At 48.6% G+C, this 24,317-nt stretch overlaps 1 protein-coding gene across 1 annotated transcript in view; it reads left to right on the top strand.

Annotated features, from left to right (window-relative positions):
* ZFYVE1 (zinc finger FYVE-type containing 1) overlaps window positions 1-20,849 on the top strand; it is an 80,171-nt gene extending 59,322 nt beyond the window's left edge. Inside the window, exons 9-11 of the mRNA XM_075330868.1 lie at window positions 9,263-9,443; window positions 9,845-9,952; window positions 19,620-20,849. Coding sequence (XP_075186983.1) covers window positions 9,263-9,443; window positions 9,845-9,952; window positions 19,620-19,852 — 522 coding nt within the window. The 3' untranslated portion in view covers window positions 19,853-20,849. The remainder of the gene's footprint in view (window positions 1-9,262; window positions 9,444-9,844; window positions 9,953-19,619) is intronic.
* The last annotated feature ends 3,468 nt before the right edge of the window (window positions 20,850-24,317 follow it).

Here is a 24,317-nt window from a genome sequence, read left to right as displayed (position 1 = left end):
ACTTCATCAGGAGTGCGTGTTTCGATCACTCTAACTCCAGAGGGGCCGTCCAGTAGCACAGAACTTGACGGACAAGCGCTTACTAAGCGCCTTATTGACACGCGTTACCCTTTTCCCCCCTGACGTGGTTAAGGGTTGGGCTCAGTGTCACAGGGTGGATCCTCCAGTCTCTAGGCTGGCGGCTAGATCCGTAGTATTAGTGGCAGATGTCCATCTCTCACGAATGCCACTGACAGGCAAATAAAGCTTATGATGAAATCCATCTATGAAGCCATAGTCGCATCTTTTGCTCCAGCCTTCGCAGCCGTGAGGGCACTCCAAGCTATCTCAGCTTCTCTGGCTGAGATTATTGCGGTTGCACATACCTCTGCCACGCAGGTTGTGTCCTTCACTTCTCAGGCGTAGGTTTTTTCGTTCTACGCCATGAACGCCGTTCCTGGACTCTGCGAGCCGTACAGCGGTAGCATCCACCAATTCGGTGGCAGTCTGCAGGGCCATGTGGCTACGTGAATGGAAGGCAGGCTCTGCTTCCAAGAAGTTCTTAACCGGTTTGCCATTTTCTGGCGACCGTTTGTTTGGCGAGCAATTGGATGAAGTTACTAGACAGTCCAAGGGAAAGGTCTCGTCCTTGCCCCAGTCCAAAGGTTTCGGTCATTTCGGTCCTCAGCAAAGTTCCGTTCCTCCACGTCCAACAGGTCAGAGGAGGGCTAGAGGAACTCTTCTGCATGGCGGTCTAAGTCACAAGGCGGCTTCCTCATGACTTCGGCCTCACCAAGACCGCGTCCTCGGTCGGTGGCAGGCTCTCCCGCTTTTGCGACGCCTGGTGGCCACATGTCCAAGACCGATGGGTGAGAGACATTCTGTCTCACGGTTACAGGATAGAGCTCTGCTCTCGTCCTCCGACTCGTTTCTTCAAAACATCTCCGCCCCCCCGAGTGAGCCGATGCACTTTTTCAGGCGGTGAACACTCTGAAGCCTCGATGTCACAAGGAGACTTCCTAGCATCAATTGACATCAAGGATGCTTATATCCATGTGCCGATCGCACCCGAGCTTCAACGCTTTCTGCGTTTCGCCATCAGGGACGAACACCTTCAGTTCGTGGCACTGCCATTCGGCCTGGCGACAGCCCCACGGGTCTTCACCAAGGTCATGGCAGCAGTGGTGGCGGTCCTACACTCTCAGGGCCACTCGGTGATCACTTACCTAGACGATCTTCTAGTCAAGACACCCTCCCGGGTGGCATGTCAACACAACCTGACCATTGCTTTGGAGACTCTCCAGGGGTTCGGGTGGATCATCAAAATTCCAAGGTCAAAACTGACACCGACCCAATCACTGACTTATCTCGGGATGGAGTTTCATACTCTCTCAGCGACAGTGAAGCTTCCGCTGCATAGTCAGCGTTCACTACAGACAGGGGTGCAATCTCTCCTTCGGGCCCGGTCACCCCTTGAGGCGCCTCATGCACTTTCTCAGGAAGATGGTGGCAGCAAGGGAGGCAGTTCCCTTGCGCAGTTTCGTCTGCGTCCGATTCTATCGGACACCGCAAATGGGACAGGAGGTTGACGACCCTAGACAAGAACGTCTCTCTTTCCCTTGCAGCAAAACCTCTCTTCAGTGGTGTCTTCTTTCCACTTCCTGGGCGAAGGAAAAATCCTTCCGGCCCCCAGCCGGGGCTGTGGTCACGACGGACGCGAGTCTGTCAGGGTGGGGAGCGGTCTTCCTCCACCACTCGGCTCAGGGAACCTGGACTCCGACAGAGTCCTCCCTTCAGATCAATGTTCTGGAGATAAGGGCAGTGGATCTAGCCCTAAAGGTGTTCCAGCGGTAGCTGGAGGGCAGGCAGATCCGAATTCAGTCGGACAACGCCAAGGCGGTTGCGTACATCAACCACCAGGGCGGCACACGCAGTCGTCAAGCCTTCCGAGCAGTTCGGCGGATTCGGCTGTGGGCGGAAGCCACAGCCTCCAACATCTCCGCAGTTCACATCCCGGGCGTAGAAAACTGGGAAGCAGATTTTCTCAGTCGCCAGGGCATGGACGCAGGGGAATGGTCTCTTCACCCGCACGTGTTTCTAAAGATCTGTTGCCGCTGGGGAACGCCGGACGTCGATCTAATGGCGTCTCGGCACTACAACAAAGTCCCGGCATTCATGGCTCGGTCCAAGGATCACAGAGCTCTGGCGGCAGACGCGCTAGTTCACGACTGGTCGCAGTTTCGACTGCCTTATGTATTTCCTCCTCTGGCACTACTGCCCAGAGTGTTACGCAAGATCAGGTCAGACTGTCGCCGCGCCATCCTCGTTGCTCCAGACTGGCCGAGGTGATCGTGGTACCCGGATCTGTGGCACCTCACGGTGGGTCAACCGTGGACTCTCCCAGACCGACCAGACTTGCTGCCTTAAGGGCCATATTTCCTTCTGAATTCTACGGCTCTAAACCTTACTGTGTGGCCATTGAGTCCTGGCTCCTAGCGTCATCGGGGATATCTCCAGATGTCATTGCCACCATGAGACAGGCCAGGAAACCAACGTCCGCCAAGATCTATCACAGGACTTGGAGGATCTTCTTATCCTGGTGCTCTGATCAGGGTTTTACTCCCTGGCCGTTTGCCTTGCCCACTTTCTTTCTTTCCTTCAATCCGGAATGGACAAGGGCTTGTCTCTCGGCTCTCTCAAGGGACAAGTATCGGCGCTTTCCGGTTTCACCTTACGAGCGTCCGTTAACACCCTCGGATCTTAACAGGGTGCTGACGACTCTTCAGAAGCCACTTTTCGAGCCGATGCGGGATCTCTCTATCTCGCCTTTCGCAAAGGGTGGCCTTCCTAGTGGCAGTCACATCACTCAGAAGAGTGTCTCAGCTAGCAGCGCTGTCATGCAAAGCCCCCTTCCTGGTGTTTCACCAGGATAGGGTGGTTCTACGTCCGGTCCCGGACTTTCTCCCTAAGGTATCCCCGTTTCATCTCAATCAGGATATCGTCTTACCCTCTTTGGGTCCGCATCCAGTTCACCAATGTGAAAAGGATTTGCATTTATTAGATCTGGTGAGAGCACTCCGGCTCTACATTTCTCGCACGGCGCCCCTGCGCCGGTCTGATGCGCTCTTGTCCTTATCGCGGGCCAGAGTAAGGGATTTCAGGTTTTCAAGTCAACCTTGGCTCGGTGGATCAAGGAACCGATTCTTTTTTTTTTTTTTAAATTCTTTATTTTAAAGCCAAACTCGTATCAAACAATACATCTCCTGCTCCCAACTGGGACGCAGGTATTATTACAGAAATGACGGTAGAATATATACAAACAATAAGCACACATATGCAATTCCCATCCCTGCTACTACTCAAGTCTGGCCCAGTTTACATATTTTATAAGCCGACCCAACCTAATGTAAGTTGGGAGAAGAGCGAAGAAAAAGAAATCAAGCCTGAAAAAAGATTGAAGGATTGTAGAGAAAGAAAGAAATAAAGAGAGGGGTAGGAGAAGAGAGCAGGAGAGAAGATCAGGGAGTAGTGTAGAGAGGAAGAAAGAGAGGGGGAGAAAGAATGCGAGAAGAAAAAAAAAAAAAGGGGGGATGGAGGAGGAAAAATCACGAATCCTGAGGTTCAGAGAACAAGTCCGCGTACTCCGCCGAGTAGGTGAACTCCATCCAAGGGAACCATGTCCTATAAAAGTCTTCCTGGCGATCATTAATAGAGGATGTCAAATCCTCCATATACATCAGATCGTTAATCCGCGAAACCCACTGTGTCACCGTGGGGGGGTATTAGACTTCCAACCAAGCGGAATGCAAGACCTGGCAGACATGACCAGAAATCTAAGCAAAGATCTCCTATATTTAGAGACCGGGAGTTCGGATAGCTGTAGAATGAATAGCTCCGGACCCATTTTTTCAGTAGTACCGGTCACTCGTCTGATTACCTCCCCCACTTCTGACCAAAACCGCTGCAGAGAAGGGCAAGACCAAAAAATGTGCACAAAATCACCCTCCCCCTGACCGCATCTCCAACAAACCGGGTCAACTGAGGGAAACATTCTATGTAGTCTGGTCGGGACCCTGTACCACCTGGCCAACAATTTGTAATTAGCTTCCAACAGTCTGGAACTGATCGAAGTTCTATGTGCTAGCTGGAGGATGTTGTTTCTTTGTGAGTCGGATAAGCTAATCCCCAGGTCCCTCTCCCACTGCAAAAGGTAAGCCGGGGGGGGGCAAATCCCCCGGATCTGATAACATGTTGTATACCAAGGATAGAGAGTGCCGCAAGACTCCCCCTCCCAGGCACAACTTTTCAAATCCCGTTGGAGGTCCGGCATATCGACTGAAGTGAGGGAGGGAGTGCATGTAGTGCCTCATCTGCATAGCCCTCCAATCCCCCAAGGGGCCCGGAGGCAAGAAGCCCCGTATATCCGCTAGAGAAAACCAATCCCCCTCTCTACCCAGATGACAAGCTCTGAATTTGCCCCCCTGAACCCACCCCCTGAAGACCGGGTCCAAGAGACCAGGACGGAATTCCGGGTCGCCTAACACGGGTGTCATAGGGGAAGGCACTGGCAAAAGGAGTCGTCTGACCTCCCTTCTCGAACAACATTCAACAGTGGCGCCGATGGTAGGATGAGATCTCAGAGCAGGCAGGGAGAGGTTCAAAAGCCAGGGGATGGCCGGGAGATGTATTTCCGAGAAGCTCTGTTCTAGGGCCACCCACGGCTTTGTGCTGGAATGGCGGCACCAGTCCAATACCCTAACCATATGCGTGGCCAAATAGTACTTTTTAAGGTCTGGGATACCCAGGCCACCCCTAATCTTAGGTCTGCACAAAAGAGACCGGGAGAGTCTCGCCGGTTTGTTGGCCCAGATAAATTTGATCTGTAAAGAGGCCAGTTCCTTGAAGAAAGAGCTAGGGATCCTAATCGGCAAGGATTGAAAGAGGTATAAGAGACGTGGCAGGATATTCATCTTCAGTATTGCACATCTCCCGAACCATGTGAAGTAGCCCTTCCCCCAGTTAGCGCAGTCTTTTCTAATTGATTGCAGGAGCGGGTGAAAATTCAACTTGTAAATTTGACTAGAGTCCGCAGCCAACTGGACGCCCAAATACTTCAAGGACTGGCTAGCCCACCTAAACTCGAACGCGGATTGTAGCGATGTGACTTGCTCAGGAGGAAGAGATATATTTAGGGCCTCCGATTTTGACATATTAATTCTAAAGTTAGATAGAGAGGAGTATGTTTCCAACTCTCTCAGAAGATTAGGGAGGGAAACCCGAGGGTTGGTAATGAAAAAAAGCAAATCGTCCGCATAAGCCGCGATTTTATAAGTAGAACCAGAGATGTTAGGGCCCGAAATGTTAATGTTGCCTCTGATCCGACTGAGCAGGGGTTCCAGAGTCAATATGAAAATCAAGGGCGAGAGAGGACAGCCCTGTCTTGTTCCATTGCGAATGGGGAATCTCTCTGAAAGGAGACCGTTCACTCTGACTGCTGCCGAAGGGTTGCTGTACAGGGAACATATCCAAGCAAGCATCCTACTCCCCAACCCCACAGCCCTCAGGACCTCCTCCATAAAAATCCAGTTAACTCTGTCGAACGCTTTTTCTGCGTCGGTCGACAGAAGCATCAAAGGCAGCCCATCGGATTTAGCCTTGTGTATTATGTTCAACCCCTTAGTCGTGTTGTCCCTTGCTTCCCTACCCGTCATGAACCCGGCCTGGTCAGGGTGAACAATCTCCCCAAGCAAAGGGGTGAGTCTATCCGAAAGAATCCTAGTGAAGAGCTTCAGGTCTGTGTTGAGGAGGGAAATGGGTCGGTAACTAGAGCACAACGAAGGATCTTTGCCCTCTTTAGGGATGACAACTATATTAGCAGCTAGGGTATCCCTTAGCAAGGGAGCAGCTCCAGAATGTGGGCCATGGTTGAATGCTGAGAGAAATGGGGAAATCAAAATGGAATCCAACTTTTTGTAATAGAGCAGAGGGAAACCATCCGGGCCAGGAGCCTTGCCTGTGGGGGATTTTTTAAGTGCAGACCAGTATTCCTCCTCCGAGATGGGTCTTTCCAGATCGGCCGCAGCCTCCGGCTTGAGATGTCCCAAGCCGGAGTCCGCGATGTACATCCGTATACGGCTACGCAACTCCGTCCTGGCCCTCTCAGACCGCCCCTCATCAATTGCATAGAGGGCAGTAAAGAAATCTTTAAAAGCGGAGGCAATGTCTTTCGGCAAAGTAGCCCACCTATCTCCCGCGATGTGCACCTTAGAGACATATCCTCTCGCTCTCTGAGTCCTCAGAGCTCTAGCCAGGGTCCTGCCACTCTTATTGCCAAATTCATAGAAATGCCGTCTACACCTAGCCAATGTTCCCCTAGCTTTACAGCATAGTAGGGTCCTCAGTTCCTCCCTCTTCTTGACCAAAATGGCCCCCACATCCCCTCCCAGAGACCCCTTGTGAATTGCCTCCAGCTCTCTAATGTCTGCCAAAAGGGATGTAGCCCTAGCTTCTCTTTCTCTCTTCAAGCGTGCCCCATGTTTGATAAACAGACCCCTCACCACACATTTGTGTGCCTCCCAGACTATGCCCGGGGACACCTCCCCCCCCCCACTGCCACTGAAATAAGGAACCGATTCTTGAAGCCTACCGTTCTTTTAGGCTTCCGATTCCTGCAGGGCTGAAGGCCCATTCTACCAGAGCCGTCGGTGTCCTGGGCATTGCGACACCAGGCTACGGCTCGGCAGGTGTGTCAGGCGGCTACCTGGTCGAGTCTGCACACTTTCACGAAACACTATCAGGTGCATGCCGATGATTCGGCAGATGCCAGCCTAGGTAGGCGACTCCTTCAGGCGGCAGTTGCCCACCTGTAAGAGGGGGCCGTTTTTCGGCTCTTTTTATCGAGGTATTCTTTTACCCACCCAGGGATTGCTTTTGGACATCCCAATTGTCTGGGTCTCCCAATGGAGCGACAAAGAAGAAGGGAATTTTGTTTACTTACCGTAAATTCCTTTTCTTCTAGCTCCTATTGGGAGACCCAGCACCCGCCCCTGTTCCCTTCGGGCTGTTGTTCTTTTGTGTACACATGTTGTTCATGTTGAATTGTTCTTTGGGTCATGGTTTCAGTTCTCCGAACATCCTTCGGATTGAATTTACCTTAGACCAATTTATAAGTTTCCTCCTTCCTGCTTTGGCACCAAAACTGATGAGCCCGTGATGCACGGGAGGGTGTATAGCAGAGGGGAGGGGTTACACTTTTTAAAGTGTAATACTTTGTGTGGCCTCCGGAGGCAGAAGCTATACACCCAATTGTCTGGGTCTCCCAATAGGAGCTAGAAGAAAAGGAATTTACGGTAAGTAAACAAAATTCCCTTCTTTTTTCTCTCTCGTTCCGTTTTCGAGATAAAAATGCTAACTCCGTTGTTTTCCACCAGGTGGCGCTATAGGTGGTTTCATTGCGTAGCGCATGGATACTTTACTATACCTAGACACCACTTCTATGCCTATAGCTGCCGACGTTCTCTTGTTAATGGCGGTGGACACGCGGCATACCCTCATACACTGATTAGTAGGGGTCCTTAGAGATCCATGCTAATTCTTAAAACAAATGGGCTACTGTATCTTTGCCATTTTATCTGAATGGCAGTATCCCCAGTGCAATCCAAAGTGGCCACGGTTCCATCATATAAAGGTCTGAGACAGTTGCAGAATTAGTGTTAGCACGGAGAAACAAAGGGCTGCGGCGCTTCGTCAGCGAGACACCCAGATCTGAGTGTTTCCCTGCACGGTGGCACCCCAGGTGCATTACACAGGGGCCGTGCTGCAGTGTTTAACTATGAGCATCACTGTACAGTGGAAAATTAGCAAGGAACCAAACCCTACACTCATTAAAAAGGGTGCTCAGGCTTCATACATTTGGCTTTTGTCCTGGTTTAATGCTTCTACATAAAGTCTTAAAATTGCTCTCTGTGCATGTGGTATTGATGATGTACCTGCAGGACAGGTTATCCATAGCTCTGACACCCGGCTCCCCACCAATCTGCTGTTTTTGGCTCCGGCACTGACCTGATACTTTTGAATGGAGCTGCTCTCAGCTTGGCTTTTCAGCTATTGCCGGCTACTGAAAGTCAGCTTTAAAAGGGAATCTGTCACCAGATTTTTGCTACCCCATTTGAGAGTAGCATAATGTAGAGACAGAGACCCTGATTCCAGAGATGTCACTTACTGAGCTGTGTGCCGTCATTTTGATAAATCCCTGTCTTCTAAGCTCTCTAGCAGGTTGAGCTCTGTAACCCCATCCCCGCCTGCCGATATACAATGTACACAGCCAATCAGTGGTGGCAGCGGGATTATACAGAGCGGATGAATATGCTGGACTAATTGGCAGCAGGTTTACTAGTCCTGTAATGATCTCCTGCTGATGAAATAGTGATTTTATCAAAACTACAACAACCAGCTCAGTAAGTGACACATCGCTGGAATGAGGGTCTCTGTCTCTACATCCTGCTGATCTCAGACTAGGTGGAAAAAAACCTGATGATGGATTCCCTTTACGAAACAGAGCTGTGTTGCAGTGGCCGCTACTTTTTTCAATAGAAACGTTTTTCCAGTTCCATTCAATAGCACCAGATCAAAAAAACAAAAAAAAACAAACAAAAAAAACGCGGATCAATCGGATCCCCCATTGTTCTGCTATCGATGACCAATTCTGCTGATAGATCATCAATACCGTAAGCCCAGAAAAAAAGTGCTGGCATTATATAAAGCTCCGTGGTCATTGTTCCATAAGTCACTGATGTGTTTGTTTATTGAGCTGTGGTATATTTTGTGTGTGTGTGTGTGTGTGTGTGTGTATGTATGTATATATGTGTATATATGTGTATATATGTGTATATATGTGTATATATATATATATATATATATATATATATATATATATATATGTATATGTATATGTATATGTATATATGTATATGTATATGTATATGTGTATATATATATATGTATATGTATATATATATATATATATATATATATATATATATATATATATATATATATATATATATATATATATATATATATATATATATATATATATATATTATGTATGTATATATATATATATATATTATGTATATATATATATATATATATATATATATATATATATTATGTATATATATATATATATATATATATATATATATATATAATATGTATGTGTGTGTATGGCTGTGTGCATATCGGAAGATGATCTATTGTATTGTATTTCCCACTTTAACAGGAATGTACAAAATGCAGAATCCCCTTTAAAGATAATGACAGCAAACATCACTGCCGGGCCTGCGGAGAGGGCTTCTGTGACAGCTGCTCGTCAAAAATCCGTCCAGTGCCTGAACGAGGATGGGGCCTGTCCCCAGTCCGTGTATGTGACGCCTGCTATGACATGAGAGGAGCACACATGGGTAAGACGGTCACTAATAATCCCTGTATGTGCTTGTCCAGTTAAATGCCTATACTATAATAGCTTGGCCATATACGTGTGATCTCTACCAATGCTTATCTCCCCCAATATCATCTGACGGCGGATATATAGGAGGCCCCTATACATGTTATATTGTTGGCTGATCCTACGAATATCCGTCAGTCCAGCCATGTGTATGGGGCCTACAAACACACGTGACATGTTACACTCTTGTTAAACAATAGTAATTTCCTCAAAGATCTCACATTTTACTGCCAATAACATTGCAGTGCATCCTATACTGGTTAGTACAGAGCGTTCCTACTTTAGGACCTGTAGGATCAATGGATAACCTCTTACTATTGACCTCTGGGTGACTGGTTTGTATTTGCATTGTTACAGCTGATGGGAGCGAAGATGACGAAGGAGGTACTGTAATCGCGAGAAAAGTTGGTGAAGCCGTACAGAACACGTTGGGAGCAGTGGCGACAGCGATCGACATTCCTTTAGGTAAGAAGATGTCCTGTAAATGGTGTCTCAGAGAAAAAGTAGGAAACTACCCAAGTGGTTTCTACACGTGAAGCCAATGGCCCCGATTCATCACTCATTAATGAATCAGGCCCTTCTGACTATCAAGGGTTATATACTTTTTAATTAATCTGGTGTATCTGAAGAAATAGTGTAATCAGGAGCTGGAGCAAAAGATCGTGGCGTAAGTTATGTTCTAGCTCCTCTAATCCATGATGCTTCCACCCATTGTGGCGCAGCTGAGTGAAACTGCTGAAAACGGCAAATGTTACAAAGTTTTTGTGCAACTTTTCAAAGCAATTTACCCCAGAATTTCCTGCAATCCCTTTTATGAATGGGGGCCAAGGTCCGCAAAATCCACTGGTCGTTGTGACATTTTTAATGAAACCAAATTGCAAAAATTAATTTTAGCCCCAAATTCACGCATTTAAAGGGAACCTGTCACCAGTTTTATGGCCTATAAGCTGCGGCCACCACCAGTGGGCTCTTATATACAGCATTCTAACATGCTGTATATGACAGGCCGCTGTGACAACATAAAAAACACTTTATAATACTCCACCTAAACCGGTGCTCACTGGCCCCGTGGGCGACGCTGTTCTCCGGGACCGGCGCCTCCTCTCTCGGCCATCTTGCTCCTCCGTCTTCTGAAGCCTGTGTGCATGACGTGTCAGACAGATCAGATAGGGGAATTAACTGGGATAAATGAAAGATGGTAGTTCAGTTTTGTCCACATTGAGCTCTAGGAAGTGTGATGAGAAGAAGGCATACATGGTCAATAGATACTCTTGGATTCTAGACAGCAGAGGGGCGACATCTGGCCCATAGAGGTAGATCTGAGTGTCATCAGCGTGTAGGTGGTACCAGAAGCCATTGGACTTTGCGTTGTCCCAGGCCAAAAGGTATAGATGGAGAAGGGTAGGGGTCCCAAGACAGAGCTTTGAGGGACATTAACAGAGAAAGGGAAGAATGTGGCGGTAGCATAGGAGTGGGAGACAAAAAGTGCGGTTGGAAAGCTATGAGGAGATTCAGGAGAGGGCAAGATCTTTGACACCAATAGAAGAGAGGAGCTGTAGTAGGAGGAAATGGTCAACTGTGTTGAAGGCAGAGGACAGGTCTGTGAACAAAACTTAATATGTGTAATGCAATTTTTCAGTATATATACATACACACCACAAATTGCAGACACTCACCTGCAACATTTCAAAGGTTGGGGGTTTTTTTTACTTAAAAGGGAACCTGTCACCAGTTTTATGGCCTATAAGCTGCGGCCACCACCAGTGGGCTCTTATATACAGCATTCTAACATGCTGTATATAAGAGCCCAGGCCGCTGTGAGAACATAAAAAAAAACACTTTATAATACTCACCTAAACCGGTCGCTGCAGTGCTCACTGGCCCCATGAGCGGCACTGTTCTCCGGGACCGGCGCCTCCTCTCTCGTCCACGTCATACACACTCGCCGGCACTGAGGTCCTGCGCAGGCGCACTACAATACTTTGATCTGCTCTGAGCAGGGCAGGTCAAAGTGCGCCTGCGCAGGACCTCAGTGCCGGCGAGTGTGTATGACGTGGACGAGAGAGGAGGCGCCGGTCCCGGAGAACAGTGCCGCTCATGGGGCCAGTGAGCACCGCAGCGACCGGTTTAGGTGAGTATTATAAAGTGGGTTTTTTTATGTTCTCACAGCGGCCTGGGCTCTTATATACAGCATGTTAGAATGCTGTATATAAGAGCCCACTGGTGGTGGCCGCAGCTTATAGGCCATAAAACTGGTGACAGGTTCCCTTTTTAAGTAAAAAAAACCCCAACCTTTGAAATGTTGCAGGTGAGTGTCTGCAATTTGTGGTGTGTATGTATATATACTGAAAAATTGCATTACACATATTAAGTTTTGTTCACAGACCTGTCCTCTGCCTTCAACACAGTTGACCATTTCCTCCTACTACAGCTCCTCTCTTCTATTGTTGTCAAAGATCTTGCCCTCTCCTGAATCTCCTCATAGCTTTCCAACCGCACTTTTTGTCTCCCACTCCTATGCTACCGCCACATTCTTCCCTTTCTCTGTTAATGTCCCTCAAAGCTCTGTCTTGGGACCCCTACCCTTCTCCATCTATACCTTTTGGCCTGGGACAACTCAAAGTCCAATGGCTTCTGGTACCACCTACACGCTGATGACACTCAGATCTACCTCTATGGGCCAGATGTCGCCCCTCTGCGGTCTAGAATCCAAGAGTATCTATTGACCATGTATGCCTTCTTCTCATCACACTTCCTAGAGCTCAATGTGGACAAAACTGAACTATCATCTTTCATTTATCCCAGTTAATTCCCCTATCTGATCTGTCTATCACAATAAATGACACCAAACTTTCCCCTGTACCAGAAGTCTGCTGCCTTAGAATAACCCTCCACTGCCATGTTTTTCAAAGCACACATCCAAGCCCTTAGAACCTCCTGCCACCTCCAACTCGAAAATATTTCCCGACTCCGTCCTCTCCTCAACCCTGAATCTACAAAAATGTTAGTGCATGCCCTCATCATTTCCCACCTTGACTACTGCAACATCCTCCTGTGGTCCCCCTGCTAATACTCTTGCACCTCTCCAGTCCACCCTTGACTCTGCTGCCCAACTAATTCACCGCTCTCCTCGCTACTTCTTCCTTCTTTAAATCCCTTCTTTGGCTACTAATTCCCCAAAGTATCTAGTTCAAACTACTAACATTGACCTTCAAAGCTGTCAATAATCTGTCTTTCTTTGTCGCTCTATTGGGAGACCCAGACAATTGGGTGTATAGGCTATGCCTCCGGAGGCCGCACAAAGTATTACACTCAAAAGTGTTAAGCCCCTCCCCTTCTGCCTATACACCCCCGTGCTCCCACGGTCTCCTCAGTTTTTTGCTTTGTGCGAAGGAGGTCAGACACGCACGCACAGCTCCACAGATTGGTCAGCGGCAGCTGCTGACCATGTCGGATGGAAGAAAAGTGGGCCCATATAGGGCCCCCAGCATGCTCCCTTCTCACCCCACTCTTGTCGGCGGTGTTGTTGTTAAGGTTGAGGTATCCATTGCGGGTACGGAGGCTGGAGCCCACATGCTGTTTTCCTTCCCCATCCCCCTCAGGGTTCTGGTGGAAGTGGGATCCTATCGGTCTTCAGGCACTGAGACCGTGCTTCATCCACAACTCCTGTGGAGCCTGCTGGATAGGAGCCGGGTATCGTTCAGGGACATGGCCCTGCTACTTGGAGGTACTCTGTGTCCCCGTGGGGACCGCGCACAGCAACACTCCAGCTTTGCTGGGTGTGCTAGTGCACCGGGGACCGCGGAGCTGACCGGGTTAATATGTGCCATTACACACTCAGCGTTGCTGAGTGTGTTTATGTATAGGGACTGCCGCATTGACCGCCGCTGCCGTGGAAATACTGCGGCGCGGCTGGGACTTGTAGTGCGCCGGGGACTTCCACACCGGCCGCGCTTTTACGGCGGCCGCGTTTATTACTAGAGTCCCCGGATTTTTGCGGCCTAGTTTCCTTTCCTCCCGCCCATAGCCCTGACAGGCAGGGGAAGGGCGGGACGCTGCATAGAACGAGCAGCACTGAGGGCTGGAGCATGCTTTGCATACTCCACTCCCCTCACTGTGCACAGTGCAGGCACCAGTTCCCGCACTTTCTGGGTCACGCCCACGGCTCCCTCCTCTCCTCAGGACGCATTCCTGTCAGCTCCTCGGACGCTGCAGAGGGGGACAAAATCTGGGAGACCCAGGCAGGGACTCTGGTGGCCTCACAACCGCTTTAAGCGGGTGGTAAGCAGCACCTGTGGTGCTAGCCCCATTGTGCAGTAGTGTAACATTATATGTTTATTTTACACTGTATAGTGCACAGTTGATTTCTGGCTATATACCCTATTGTGTTGCTCAGGGAAGATAATAGCATGGCGCCCACGAAAGGCAGGGGTGCCAAAACACAGGCTTATTATGTTGCCTGCACCGCATGTATGACCCCGCTACCGGCAGGTTCCACTGACCCTCATTGTCTGCACTGTTCGGCCCCTGTGGCACTTGCTCAGCCAGAGCCTCTGCTAGGGGGGGCCCAGGGGGAGCCACCTGCTAACACTGTTCAGCTGACAGGGACGGAGTTTGCAAAACTCTCTGAGACTATGGCTAAGATACTAGAAGCCTTGCAGTACAGGCCGGTATCTCAACACAGGGACTCTGTTGAATCTTTGTTCCCGGGCCCACCTCAGCTGGACCAACAATGTCCTCCCGGGGTATCTCATGGATCCCAAGCTGAGGGTTCTGACACAGACCCCAGCCCCAGACCGACTAAGCGAGCTCGCTTAGATTTTCCCTCGACATCATCATATTGTTCAGGGTCTCAGCGAGGGGAATCGCTGGTCGATGACGCGGAAGTAGCTGATCAGGATTCTGATCCTGAGGCCGCTCTCAATCTTGATACTCCGGACGGGGACGCCATAGTGAACGACCTTATTGTGTCCATCAATCGTATGTTGGATATTTCTCCCTCAGCTCCTCCGGCGGAGGAGTCGGCTTCCCTGCAGGAGAAATTCCGTTTCAGGTTTCCCAAGCGTACACCGAGTATGTTTCTGGACCACTCTGATTTCAGAGAGGCAGTCCAGAATCACCATGCTTGTCCAGATGAGCGTTTTTCTAAGCGCCTTAAGGATACACGTTACCCTTTCCCCCCTGACGTGGTCAAGGGCTGGACTCAGTGTCCCAAGGTGGATCCTCCAATCTCTAGACTGGCAGCTAGATCCATACTTGCAGTGGAAGATGGGGCTTCACTCAAAGATGCCACTGACAGGCAGATGGAGCTCTGGTTGAAATCCATCTATGAAGCTATCGGCGCTTCTTTTGCCCCAGCATTCGCAGCCGTATGGGCGCTACAAGCTATCTCAGCAGGTCAAGCGCAAATTGACGCAGCCACACGCACGTCCGCGCCACAGGTGGCGTCCATAACCACTCAGACGTCGGCATTTGCGTCTTACGCTATTAATGCTATCCTGGACTCTGCGAGCCGTACGGCGGTTGCAGCCGCCAATTCGGTGGTACTCCGCAGGGCCTTGTGGCTACGGGAATGGAAGGCAGATTCTGTTTCCAAAAAGCGCTTAACCAGTTTGCCAATTTCGGGCGAACGATTGTTTGGCGAGCGTTTAGATGAAATCATCAAACAATCCAAGGGAAAGGATACATCCTTACCCCAGCCCAAACCGAACATACCCCAACAGAGGAAGGGGCAGTCGAGGTTTCGGTCCTTTCGGGGCGCGGGCAGGTCCCAATTCTCCTCGTCCAAAAGGCCTCAGAAAGATCAAAGGAACTCTGATGCATGGCGGTCTAAGTCACGTCCTAAACAGACCACCGGAGGTGCCGCTACCAAAGCGGCTTCCTCATGACTTTCGGCATCCTCACTCCGCATCCTCGGTCGGTGGCAGGCTCTCCCGCTTTTGCGACACCTGGCTGCCACGGGTAAAAGACCGTTGGGTGAGAGACATTCTGTCTCACGGTTACAAGATAGAGTTCACCTCTCGTCCCCCGACTCGATTCTTCAGGGCATCCCCGCCTCCCGAGCGAGCCGAGGCTCTTCTGCAGGCGCTGGGCATTCTGAAGGCAGAAGGAGTGGTGGTCCCTGTTCCTCTTCAGCAACAGGGCCACGGTTTTTACTCCAACTTGTTTGTGGTCCCAAAGAAGGACGGGTCTTTTCGACCTGTCCTGGACCTGAAACTTCTCAACAAACACGTAAAGACCAGGCGGTTCCGGATGGAATCCCTCCGCTCCGTCATCGCCTCAATGTCCCAGGGAGATTTCCTTGCATCGATCGATATCAAGGATGCTTATCTCCACGTACCGATTGCTCCAGAGCACCAGCGCTTCTTGCGCTTCGCCATAGGGAACGAACACCTGCAGTTCGTGGCACTGCCGTTCGGCCTGGCAACAGCCCCACGGGTTTTCACCAAGGTTATGGCTACTGTAGTAGCGGTCCTCCACTCTCAGGGTCACTCGGTGATCCCGTACTTGGACGATCTGTTGATCAAGGCACCCTCTCTAGAGGCATGCCAACACAGCCTCGACGCTACCCTGGAGACTCTCCAGAGTTTCGGGTGGATCATCAATTTTCCAAAGTCAAATCTGACACCGGCCCAATCGCTGACATACCTTGGCATGGAGTTTCATACCCTCTCAGCGATAGTGAAGCTTCCGCTGATCAAGCAGCGGTCACTACAGACAGGGGTACAATCTCTCCTTCAAGGTCGGTCACACACCTTGAGACGCCTCATGCACTTCCTGGGGAAGATGGTGGCAGCAATGGAGGCAGTTCCTTTCGCGCAGTTTCACCTGCGTCCTCTTCAATGGGACATCCTTCGCAAATGGGACACAGTCAGACAATTCCACAGCGGTGGCATACATCAACCACCAAGGCGGCACACGCAGTCGGCAAGCCTTCCAGGCAGTCCAGCGGATTCTACTGTGGGTGGAAGCCACGGCCTCCACCATCTCCGCAGTTCACATTCCAGGCGTGGAAAACTGGGAAGCAGATTATCTCAGTCGCCAGGGCATGGACGCAGGGGAATGGTCCCTTCACCCGGACGTGTTTCAGGAGATCTGTTGCCGCTGGGGGGTGCCGGACGTCGATCTCATGGCGTCCCGGCACAACAACAAGGTACCAGCGTTCATGGCACGGTCTCAAGATCCCAGAGCTCTGGCGGCAGACGCCTTAGTTCAGGATTGGTCGCAGTTTCAGCTCCCTTATGTGTTTCCTCCGCTGGCACTGTTGCCCAGAGTGTTACGCAAGATCAGGGCCGACTGCCGCCGCGTCATCCTCGTCGCTCCAGACTGGCCGAGGCGGTCGTGGTACCCGGATCTGTGGCATCTCACGGTCGGCCAACCGTGGGCACTACCAGACCGACCAGACTTGCTATCTCAAGGGCCGTTTTTCCATCTGAATTATGCGGCCCTCAACCTGACTATGTGGCCATTGAGTCCTGGATCCTAGCGTCTTCAGGGTTATCTCAAGACGTCATTGCCACTATGAGACAAGCTAGGAAACCAACGTCCGCCAAGATCTACCACAGGACGTGGAAAATTTTCCTGTCATGGTGCTCTGCTCAGGGTATTTCTCCCTGGCCTTTTGCTTTGCCCACTTTTCTGTCCTTCCTTCAATCTGGACTGGAAAAGGGTTTGTCGCTCAGCTCCCTTAAGGGACAAGTCTCGGCGCTCTCTGTGTTTTTCCAGAAGCGCCTAGCCAGACTTCCACAGGTACGCACGTTCCTGCAGGGGGTTTGTCACATCGTCCCTCCTTACAAGCGGCCGTTAGAACCCTGGGATCTGAACAGGGTGCTGACGGTTCTTCAGAAACCACCATTCGAGCCAATGAGGGATATTTCTCTCTCACGCCTTTCACAGAAAGTGGTTTTTCTAGTAGCAGTCACTTCACTTCGGAGAGTGTCTGAGCTAGCAGCGCTGTCATGCAAAGCCCCTTTCCTGGTGTTTCACCAGGACAAGGTGGTTCTGCGTCCGGTTCCGGAATTTCTCCCTAAGGTGGTATCCCCCTTTCATCTCAATCAGGATATCTCCTTACCTTCTTTTTGTCCTCATCCAGTTCACCAATGTGAAAAGGATTTGCACTTGTTAGATCTGGTGAGAGCACTCAGACTCTACATTTCTCGTACGGCGCCCCTGCGCCGCTCGGATGCACTTTTTGTCCTTGTCGCTGGCCAGCGTAAAGGGTCACAGGCTTCCAAATCAACCCTGGCTCGGTGGATCAAGGAGCCAATTATCGAAGCTTACCGTTCGGCTGGGCTTCCGGTTCCCTCAGGGCTGAAGGCCCATTCTACCAGAGCCGTGGGCGCGTCCTGGGCTTTGAGGCACCAGGCTACGGCTCAGCAGGTGTGTCAGGCGGCTACCTGGTCGAGCCTGCACACTTTCACAAAGCACTATCAGGTGCATACCTATGCTTCGGCGGATGCCAGCCTAGGTAGACTAGTCCTTCAGGCGGCGGTTGCCCACCTGTAGGAAGAGGCCGTTTTACGGCTCTTTTACGAGGTATTATTTTACCCACCCAGGGACTGCTTTTGGACGTCCCAATTGTCTGGGTCTCCCAATAGAGCGACAAAGAAGAAGGGAATTTTGTTTACTTACCGTAAATTCCTTTTCTTCTAGCTCTAATTGGGAGACCCAGCACCCGCCCCTGTTTTTTTGTGTACACATGTTGTTCATGTTGAATGGTTTCAGTTCTCCGATATTCCTTCGGATTGAAGTTACTTTAAACCAGTTTATAATTCTTTTTCCTCCTTCTTGCTTTTGCACCAAAACTGAGGAGCCCGTGGGAGCACGGGGGTGTATAGGCAGAAGGGGAGGGGCTTAACACTTTTGAGTGTAATACTTTGTGCGGCCTCCGGAGGCATAGCCTATACACCCAATTGTCTGGGTCTCCCAATTAGAGCTAGAAGAAAAGGAATTTACGGTAAGTAAACAAAATTCCCTTCTTTCCATATAGCTCTGAACTAATCTCCTGATATGTTTCCAAACATAATCTCCGTGCATCCCAAAACCTTTTCCTCTCCTCCTTGCTGGAACGTTCCCCACCTAACTGCCTCCAAGACTTCGGAGTATCCCTCATCCTTTGGAATTCTAAGTCCCATTATCCACCATGCTAAACTTGGAGGCAAGTTAAAAACCCACTATCTATTGCCTATTATCCTCTAGACCGTAGGCCCACAAGTGCAGGGCCCTCACACATTTGTATCAGTCTGTCATTGTTAGTTTTGTTCACTGTAACCCCTTTTGCCATGTTTAACACCATGGAATCAATGGTGCTCTAAAAATAAATATTGTATTTTTTGTTTTATAAGACTCACTGGATTATAAGACGCACCCCAAATTTAGAGGAGGAAAATAGGAAAACATTATTTGTAATGTTCAAATGAGACTCCGTCTTATAATCCTAGTGCGTCTTAATCCTCAACAGGGGGGAGCGGCAGTGGTGGAGCGGCTCAGGAAGGTCACAGAAGGCAGGGTCAGCAATGCTGCGAGCTCAGAGGAGGAGCTGTTGTGGCTCAGGAGGGTCAGCGATACGGTGGGCGCCATTGATCTGCTGGCGGGCTGCGGGGGTGTCGCGCTGGTGGGCGCCATTGATCTGTCAGAGCTGCTGGGGTGTCACTGCAGTGGAGCGACTTGGGAGGGTCACAGGACAGGGTGTCTCGGCGACAGGTGCCATTGATATAACTGCGGGCTCCGATGAATCGCTCGCGGTTGATTAGATGGACTTCAAGAAAATGTGTGCCAATAGGACTCCGTAGCCATTTTCTTAAAGTCCATCGCGTCAATCTGCGCACATGCCGCCTCCGCAGCCATTTTCTTGATGTGCGTCGACCGCAGGCGATTCAATGGAGCCCGCAGTCAGATCAATGCAGCCGCCGCTGAAGCACCCCGTCCTGTGACCATCCTGAGCTGCTCCCCCGAGCCCTCAGTATCACTGACCCTGCCTCCCATAACCCCGCTCCGCCACCCCAGTAAGCCATATCCGGATTGTAAGACGCACCCCCATTCTACCCCCAGTTAAAAGTGCGTTTTATAATCCGGAAAATATGGTAAATATATTTATGTAATTATGCTGATTGTTTTCAATCCTGAATTTCAGGTCTAATGAAAGATGCCGCGAGACCCACGTACTGGATCCCAGACCACGAGATCACACATTGCTTCAACTGCAGGAAAGAATTTAACATCAAACTCTCCAAACACCACTGTCGGGCTTGTGGACAAGGCTTCTGCGGAGACTGTTCATGTGATAAAAGACCAGTACCATCCCGGGGATGGGATCATCCTGTTCGCGTCTGTATTACCTGCAATAAGAAACCCGGCGACCTATAACCATGCTCCCATTACCAGATTTCACAATTCAGTACCTACTCAGGGCTAGATAATAATGGAACCTACCTTCATCCATAGGCCTCTTTACCGATGCATGCTCTGACCTAGCAGCTGTGGTCTCTTATCCTCATCCTCTTTATTATTATGATCATTATCATATTTAACAAAATGGCACCATCCGTGCTCTGTTTAGGAGACTGAAAGCATATAATCTGCACTTTGTAACGTTGGAATAAAAATCAACTTCGTACGCACCTTGCTGCTCCACCACATTAGGAGATATATATATATATATAATTTTAATTTTTTTTTTTTTATTATTTTATTTTTTTTTTTATTTCAGCATCTCTTCAGCAGTTGCTTTTCATTATGAAAGCTTAAAGATACCTCTCTGCTTACCGGAGCATATTTTTATTTTAGTACCTTTCAATATGGGGGGGAAACAAAGGGTAATTTCCCCCAAAATTTCAACTTTTATCATGAGAAGAGCTCTAGTACTACCTTAAACTAAATGGATGTATTTTAATTTATATGGGAAAATCTTTACATTTTGGGTTGGGATTTTTATTTTGTCCCCCCCCCCCCCCCCCCACTATAAAAATCACTTTACCTTTTTATTATACGCATGGGTCATTTCGGAGTAATAAGTGTAACACAAATCTCACATTTTATTTCACCTTTTTAATAAGGTGATTCTAGATCGTAAACCTTTCCACAATATCTGTCAAAATATATATCTATATAATGCTGCTTGTATGGAAACCATTTCTATCCCCCTCTGTTTAAATTGATTTTTAGAGATTTTAATGTATTTTTGGGCTATAAATGCAAAGGATTCCATACTGTTCTAGGGTAGTCATGGCTGTCATCAGAAAATGACCTGTTTTAAATTAAGTATTTAGCTTTAAAATAAATAAAGTTGCAATTTTTTTTTTTTTTTTTGTTCTCCCATATCACAATTTTTATAAAAAAAATAAAATTACAATTTTGCAATTTTCACACTTGTCACTGGCGGCTTATTTAGTCAGGGCAATATGTTTTGAGACCGACAAATTTTATTTCTCAGTTTTGCTGCTTCAGGGTCTTTAGGTCTTTTAATTGGACGTTTCTGTGAATACTGAAGTCCTATCTATCTCTCGATCCCTGTATCTATCTCTCGATCCCTGTATCTATCTCTCGATCCCTGTATCTATCTCTCGATCCCTGTATCTATCTCTCGATCCCTGTATCTATCTCTCGATCCCTGTATCTATCTCTCGATCCCTGTATCTATCTCTCGATCCCTGTATCTATCTCTCGATCCCTGTATCTATCTCTCGATCCCTGTATCTATCTCTCGATCCCTGTATCTATCTCTCGATCCCTGTATCTATCTCTCGATCCCTGTATCTATCTCTCGATCCCTGTATCTATCTCTCGATCCCTGTATCTATCTCTCGATCCCTGTATCTATCTCTCGATCCCTGTATCTATCTCTCGATCCCTCTATCTATCTCTCGATCCCTGTATCTATCTCTCGATCCCTGTATCTATCTCTCGATCCCTGTATCTATCTCTCGATCCCTGTATCTATCTCTCGATCCCTCTATCTATCTCTCGATCCCTCTATCTATCTCTCGATCCCTCTATCTATCTCTCGATCCCTCTATCTATCTCTCGATCCCTCTATCTATCTCTCGATCCCTCTATCTATCTCTCGATCCCTCTATCTATCTCTCGATCCCTCTATCTATCTCTCGATCCCTCTATCTATCTCTCGATCCCTCTATCTATCTCTCGATCCCTCTATCTATCTCTCGATCCCTCTATCTATCTCTCGATCCCTCTATCTATCTCTCGATCCCTCTATCTATCTCTCGATCCCTCTATCTATCTCTCGATCCCTCTATCTATCTCTCGATCCCTCTATCTATCTCTCGATCCCTCTATCTATCTCTCGATCCCTCTATCTATCTCTCGATCCCTCTATCTATCTCTCGATCCCTCTATCTATCTCTCGATCCCTCTATCTATCTCTCGATCCCTCTATCTATCTCTCGATCCCTCTATCTATCTCTCGATCCCTCTATCTATCTCTCGATCCCTCTATCTATCTCTCGATCCCTCTATCTATCTCTCGATCCCTCTATCTATCTCTCGATCCCTCTATCTATCTCTCGATCCCTCTATCTATCTCTCGATCCCTCTATCTATCTCTCGATCCCTCTATCTATCTCTCGATCCCTCTATCTATCTCTCGATCCCTCTATCTATCTCTCTATATAAAATCTCTTTTGTTAACTTTAAATTCACAAATACATTACGTTTATGCAGAGACTCAATATTAACAGTGATGACTTTTCTTTTTCAAGACTTCTGCCCTTTGTCCCGGCCACTGGATAGCAGCTTCTGGGCCAAATAGTCACTGATTATAACACATCCTTATCTAATCTGCTTAGTTTATCAAAATGTCTGAGATGTTCTTTGTCCTCCCGCTTTTTGAGAATTGACCAAAGGTTCTTCATGGGATTAAGATCTGGGAATTTTCTTGAAGCCAAAATGGCAATTTTTTGCTCACCGAGCCACTTGGTTATCACTTTTACCTTGTGACCAGGTCCACATCGTACTGGAGAAATTATTGTTCATCACCAAATTGGTCCTGAATCATTGCAAAAATTGCTCTTGGAGGTTGTGTAGACCCAGTTATTTATGGCAGTGCTCACATTTACTTCTTCAGAAAAATCGTTTTCAGAGATGTCCCAAAAGGTCTGAAGGGAAAGAAAATAAATGCACCCCAGTCTGCTGTAGACCAATCTGTCTACTTCCTTCAGACGGGAGGAAGAACGGGTATTGGGCTGCCCAGGAGCGGGTACAAGTTATTCCCCTGATGAAGCCCCCTTCAGACTGTTTGGGACATCTATAAGAATAATTGTGCGGAAAAAATAAGGTGACCAGTACCATGAGTCCTGTGTCTACCAACTGTAAAGCATCAGGATACAGAAAATATGCTGTTGAAGAAAGCGCAAATCGGGTCTTACCAGGCAAGGCAACAGGCAAGTATAGATAGACACACTCAACTAGCGGGGTTTTGCCAGTCACAACTCCTTTCATCACATAGCAAATGGCGAACAGCCGCAGCCCCGGACAGAAACGATAAACATATAGCAGGAGGAATCGGGTGTATGCCGCGCTACCGTCAAAGGAATCGAACTTTATTATTTCATCTCTTTATTCTTTGTACAGGTGAAAGAATAAAGAGATGAAATAATCAACATCGATTCCTTTGGTGATTAGCGTGGCATACACCTGATTCCTCCTTACGTTTAACTGTAAAGCATCGGGAGACCATCATGTATGGGGGCGTCTCATCCACAATTGTGGCCAAGAATACGGCCATGAATAAAGAACAGGACGTTTTTGGTCCCCTTGCCAGTAAACTCTCCAGATCTCAATGCAATTGAGGACCTGTGGTTGATGCTTAAAAAGCAGGTAGACAACAAAATACAAAAACAGAAATTGTGATAATCACTGCTCAGAGTTTAGGTAAAAATTTCTTTTTAAAGAAACTGATATCCCGTTGCCAGGGTGAAGGGCAAAAGTCTAGAAAAATAAGGGACATCACTGTAAATATTGAGTCTTTGAAATAATTTGTAAACAAACGTTTAACCCTTTAACGATTTGTGTTCCTGCCTTTGATGCAGGCTCGCATGTAGTGACTGCATCTTTCCCTGCAGATGAAGGCTGAATTATTCAGCCTTCATCTGCCTCTGACACGGGTGGAGCAACTAAACCTGTTAAATGTTGCTGCTGTCGATCTCTGACGGCGGCATTTAACGCCTGATGGCAGAGGGGCGCGCTATCTGACCCCTCGCCTCTACGCCCATGCAGCAATTGCAGGACACCAGTCTGTGGTCATGATAGTCAGGGGTCAGCACTCCTGTGAAAACTGGTATTCATAGGAAACTGTGCTTTCTTTATCGTTCCTTTGGGAGACCCAGACCATGGGTGTTTAGCTTCTGCCTCCGGAGGACACACACAGTACTACACTTAAAAGTGTAGCTCCTCCCTCTGAGCTTATACACCCCCTGGTAGCCAGTCCTAGCCAGTTTATCGCTTTGTGTCAGGAGGCATACATCCACACATGCATTCTCATCTGATTTGTTTGACTTTTGGAAAGAGTTTGAAGAAAAGCGGGTCCATGTCTGGACTCCCGGCATGTCCCTTCTCACCCCACTGTGTCGGCGGTGTTGTTAAGGTTGATTTACAAGGCTGCAGCCTTACATGCCGCGCTCCTTCACCACCCCTTCTGGGCTCTGGCTTGAAGTGGGAGCCAGCACGGTCTCCATGCCTGGCAGGAGTCCGGTCTCCATCCACAGCCCCTTGAGGATTCTGTTGGACCGGAGCACTCATCCCCAGGGACATGGCCCTGCGTCTCAGCAGCTAAGTACCTGAGACGTTTATGTTGGGGGTCCCGGTTCTTTATTGT

The sequence above is a fragment of the Anomaloglossus baeobatrachus genome, chromosome 12, assembly GCF_048569485.1.
Source record: "Anomaloglossus baeobatrachus isolate aAnoBae1 chromosome 12, aAnoBae1.hap1, whole genome shotgun sequence".
Classification (NCBI taxonomy): Eukaryota; Metazoa; Chordata; class Amphibia; order Anura; family Aromobatidae; genus Anomaloglossus; species Anomaloglossus baeobatrachus.
This window is presented reverse-complemented; position numbering and strand designations above follow the sequence as displayed.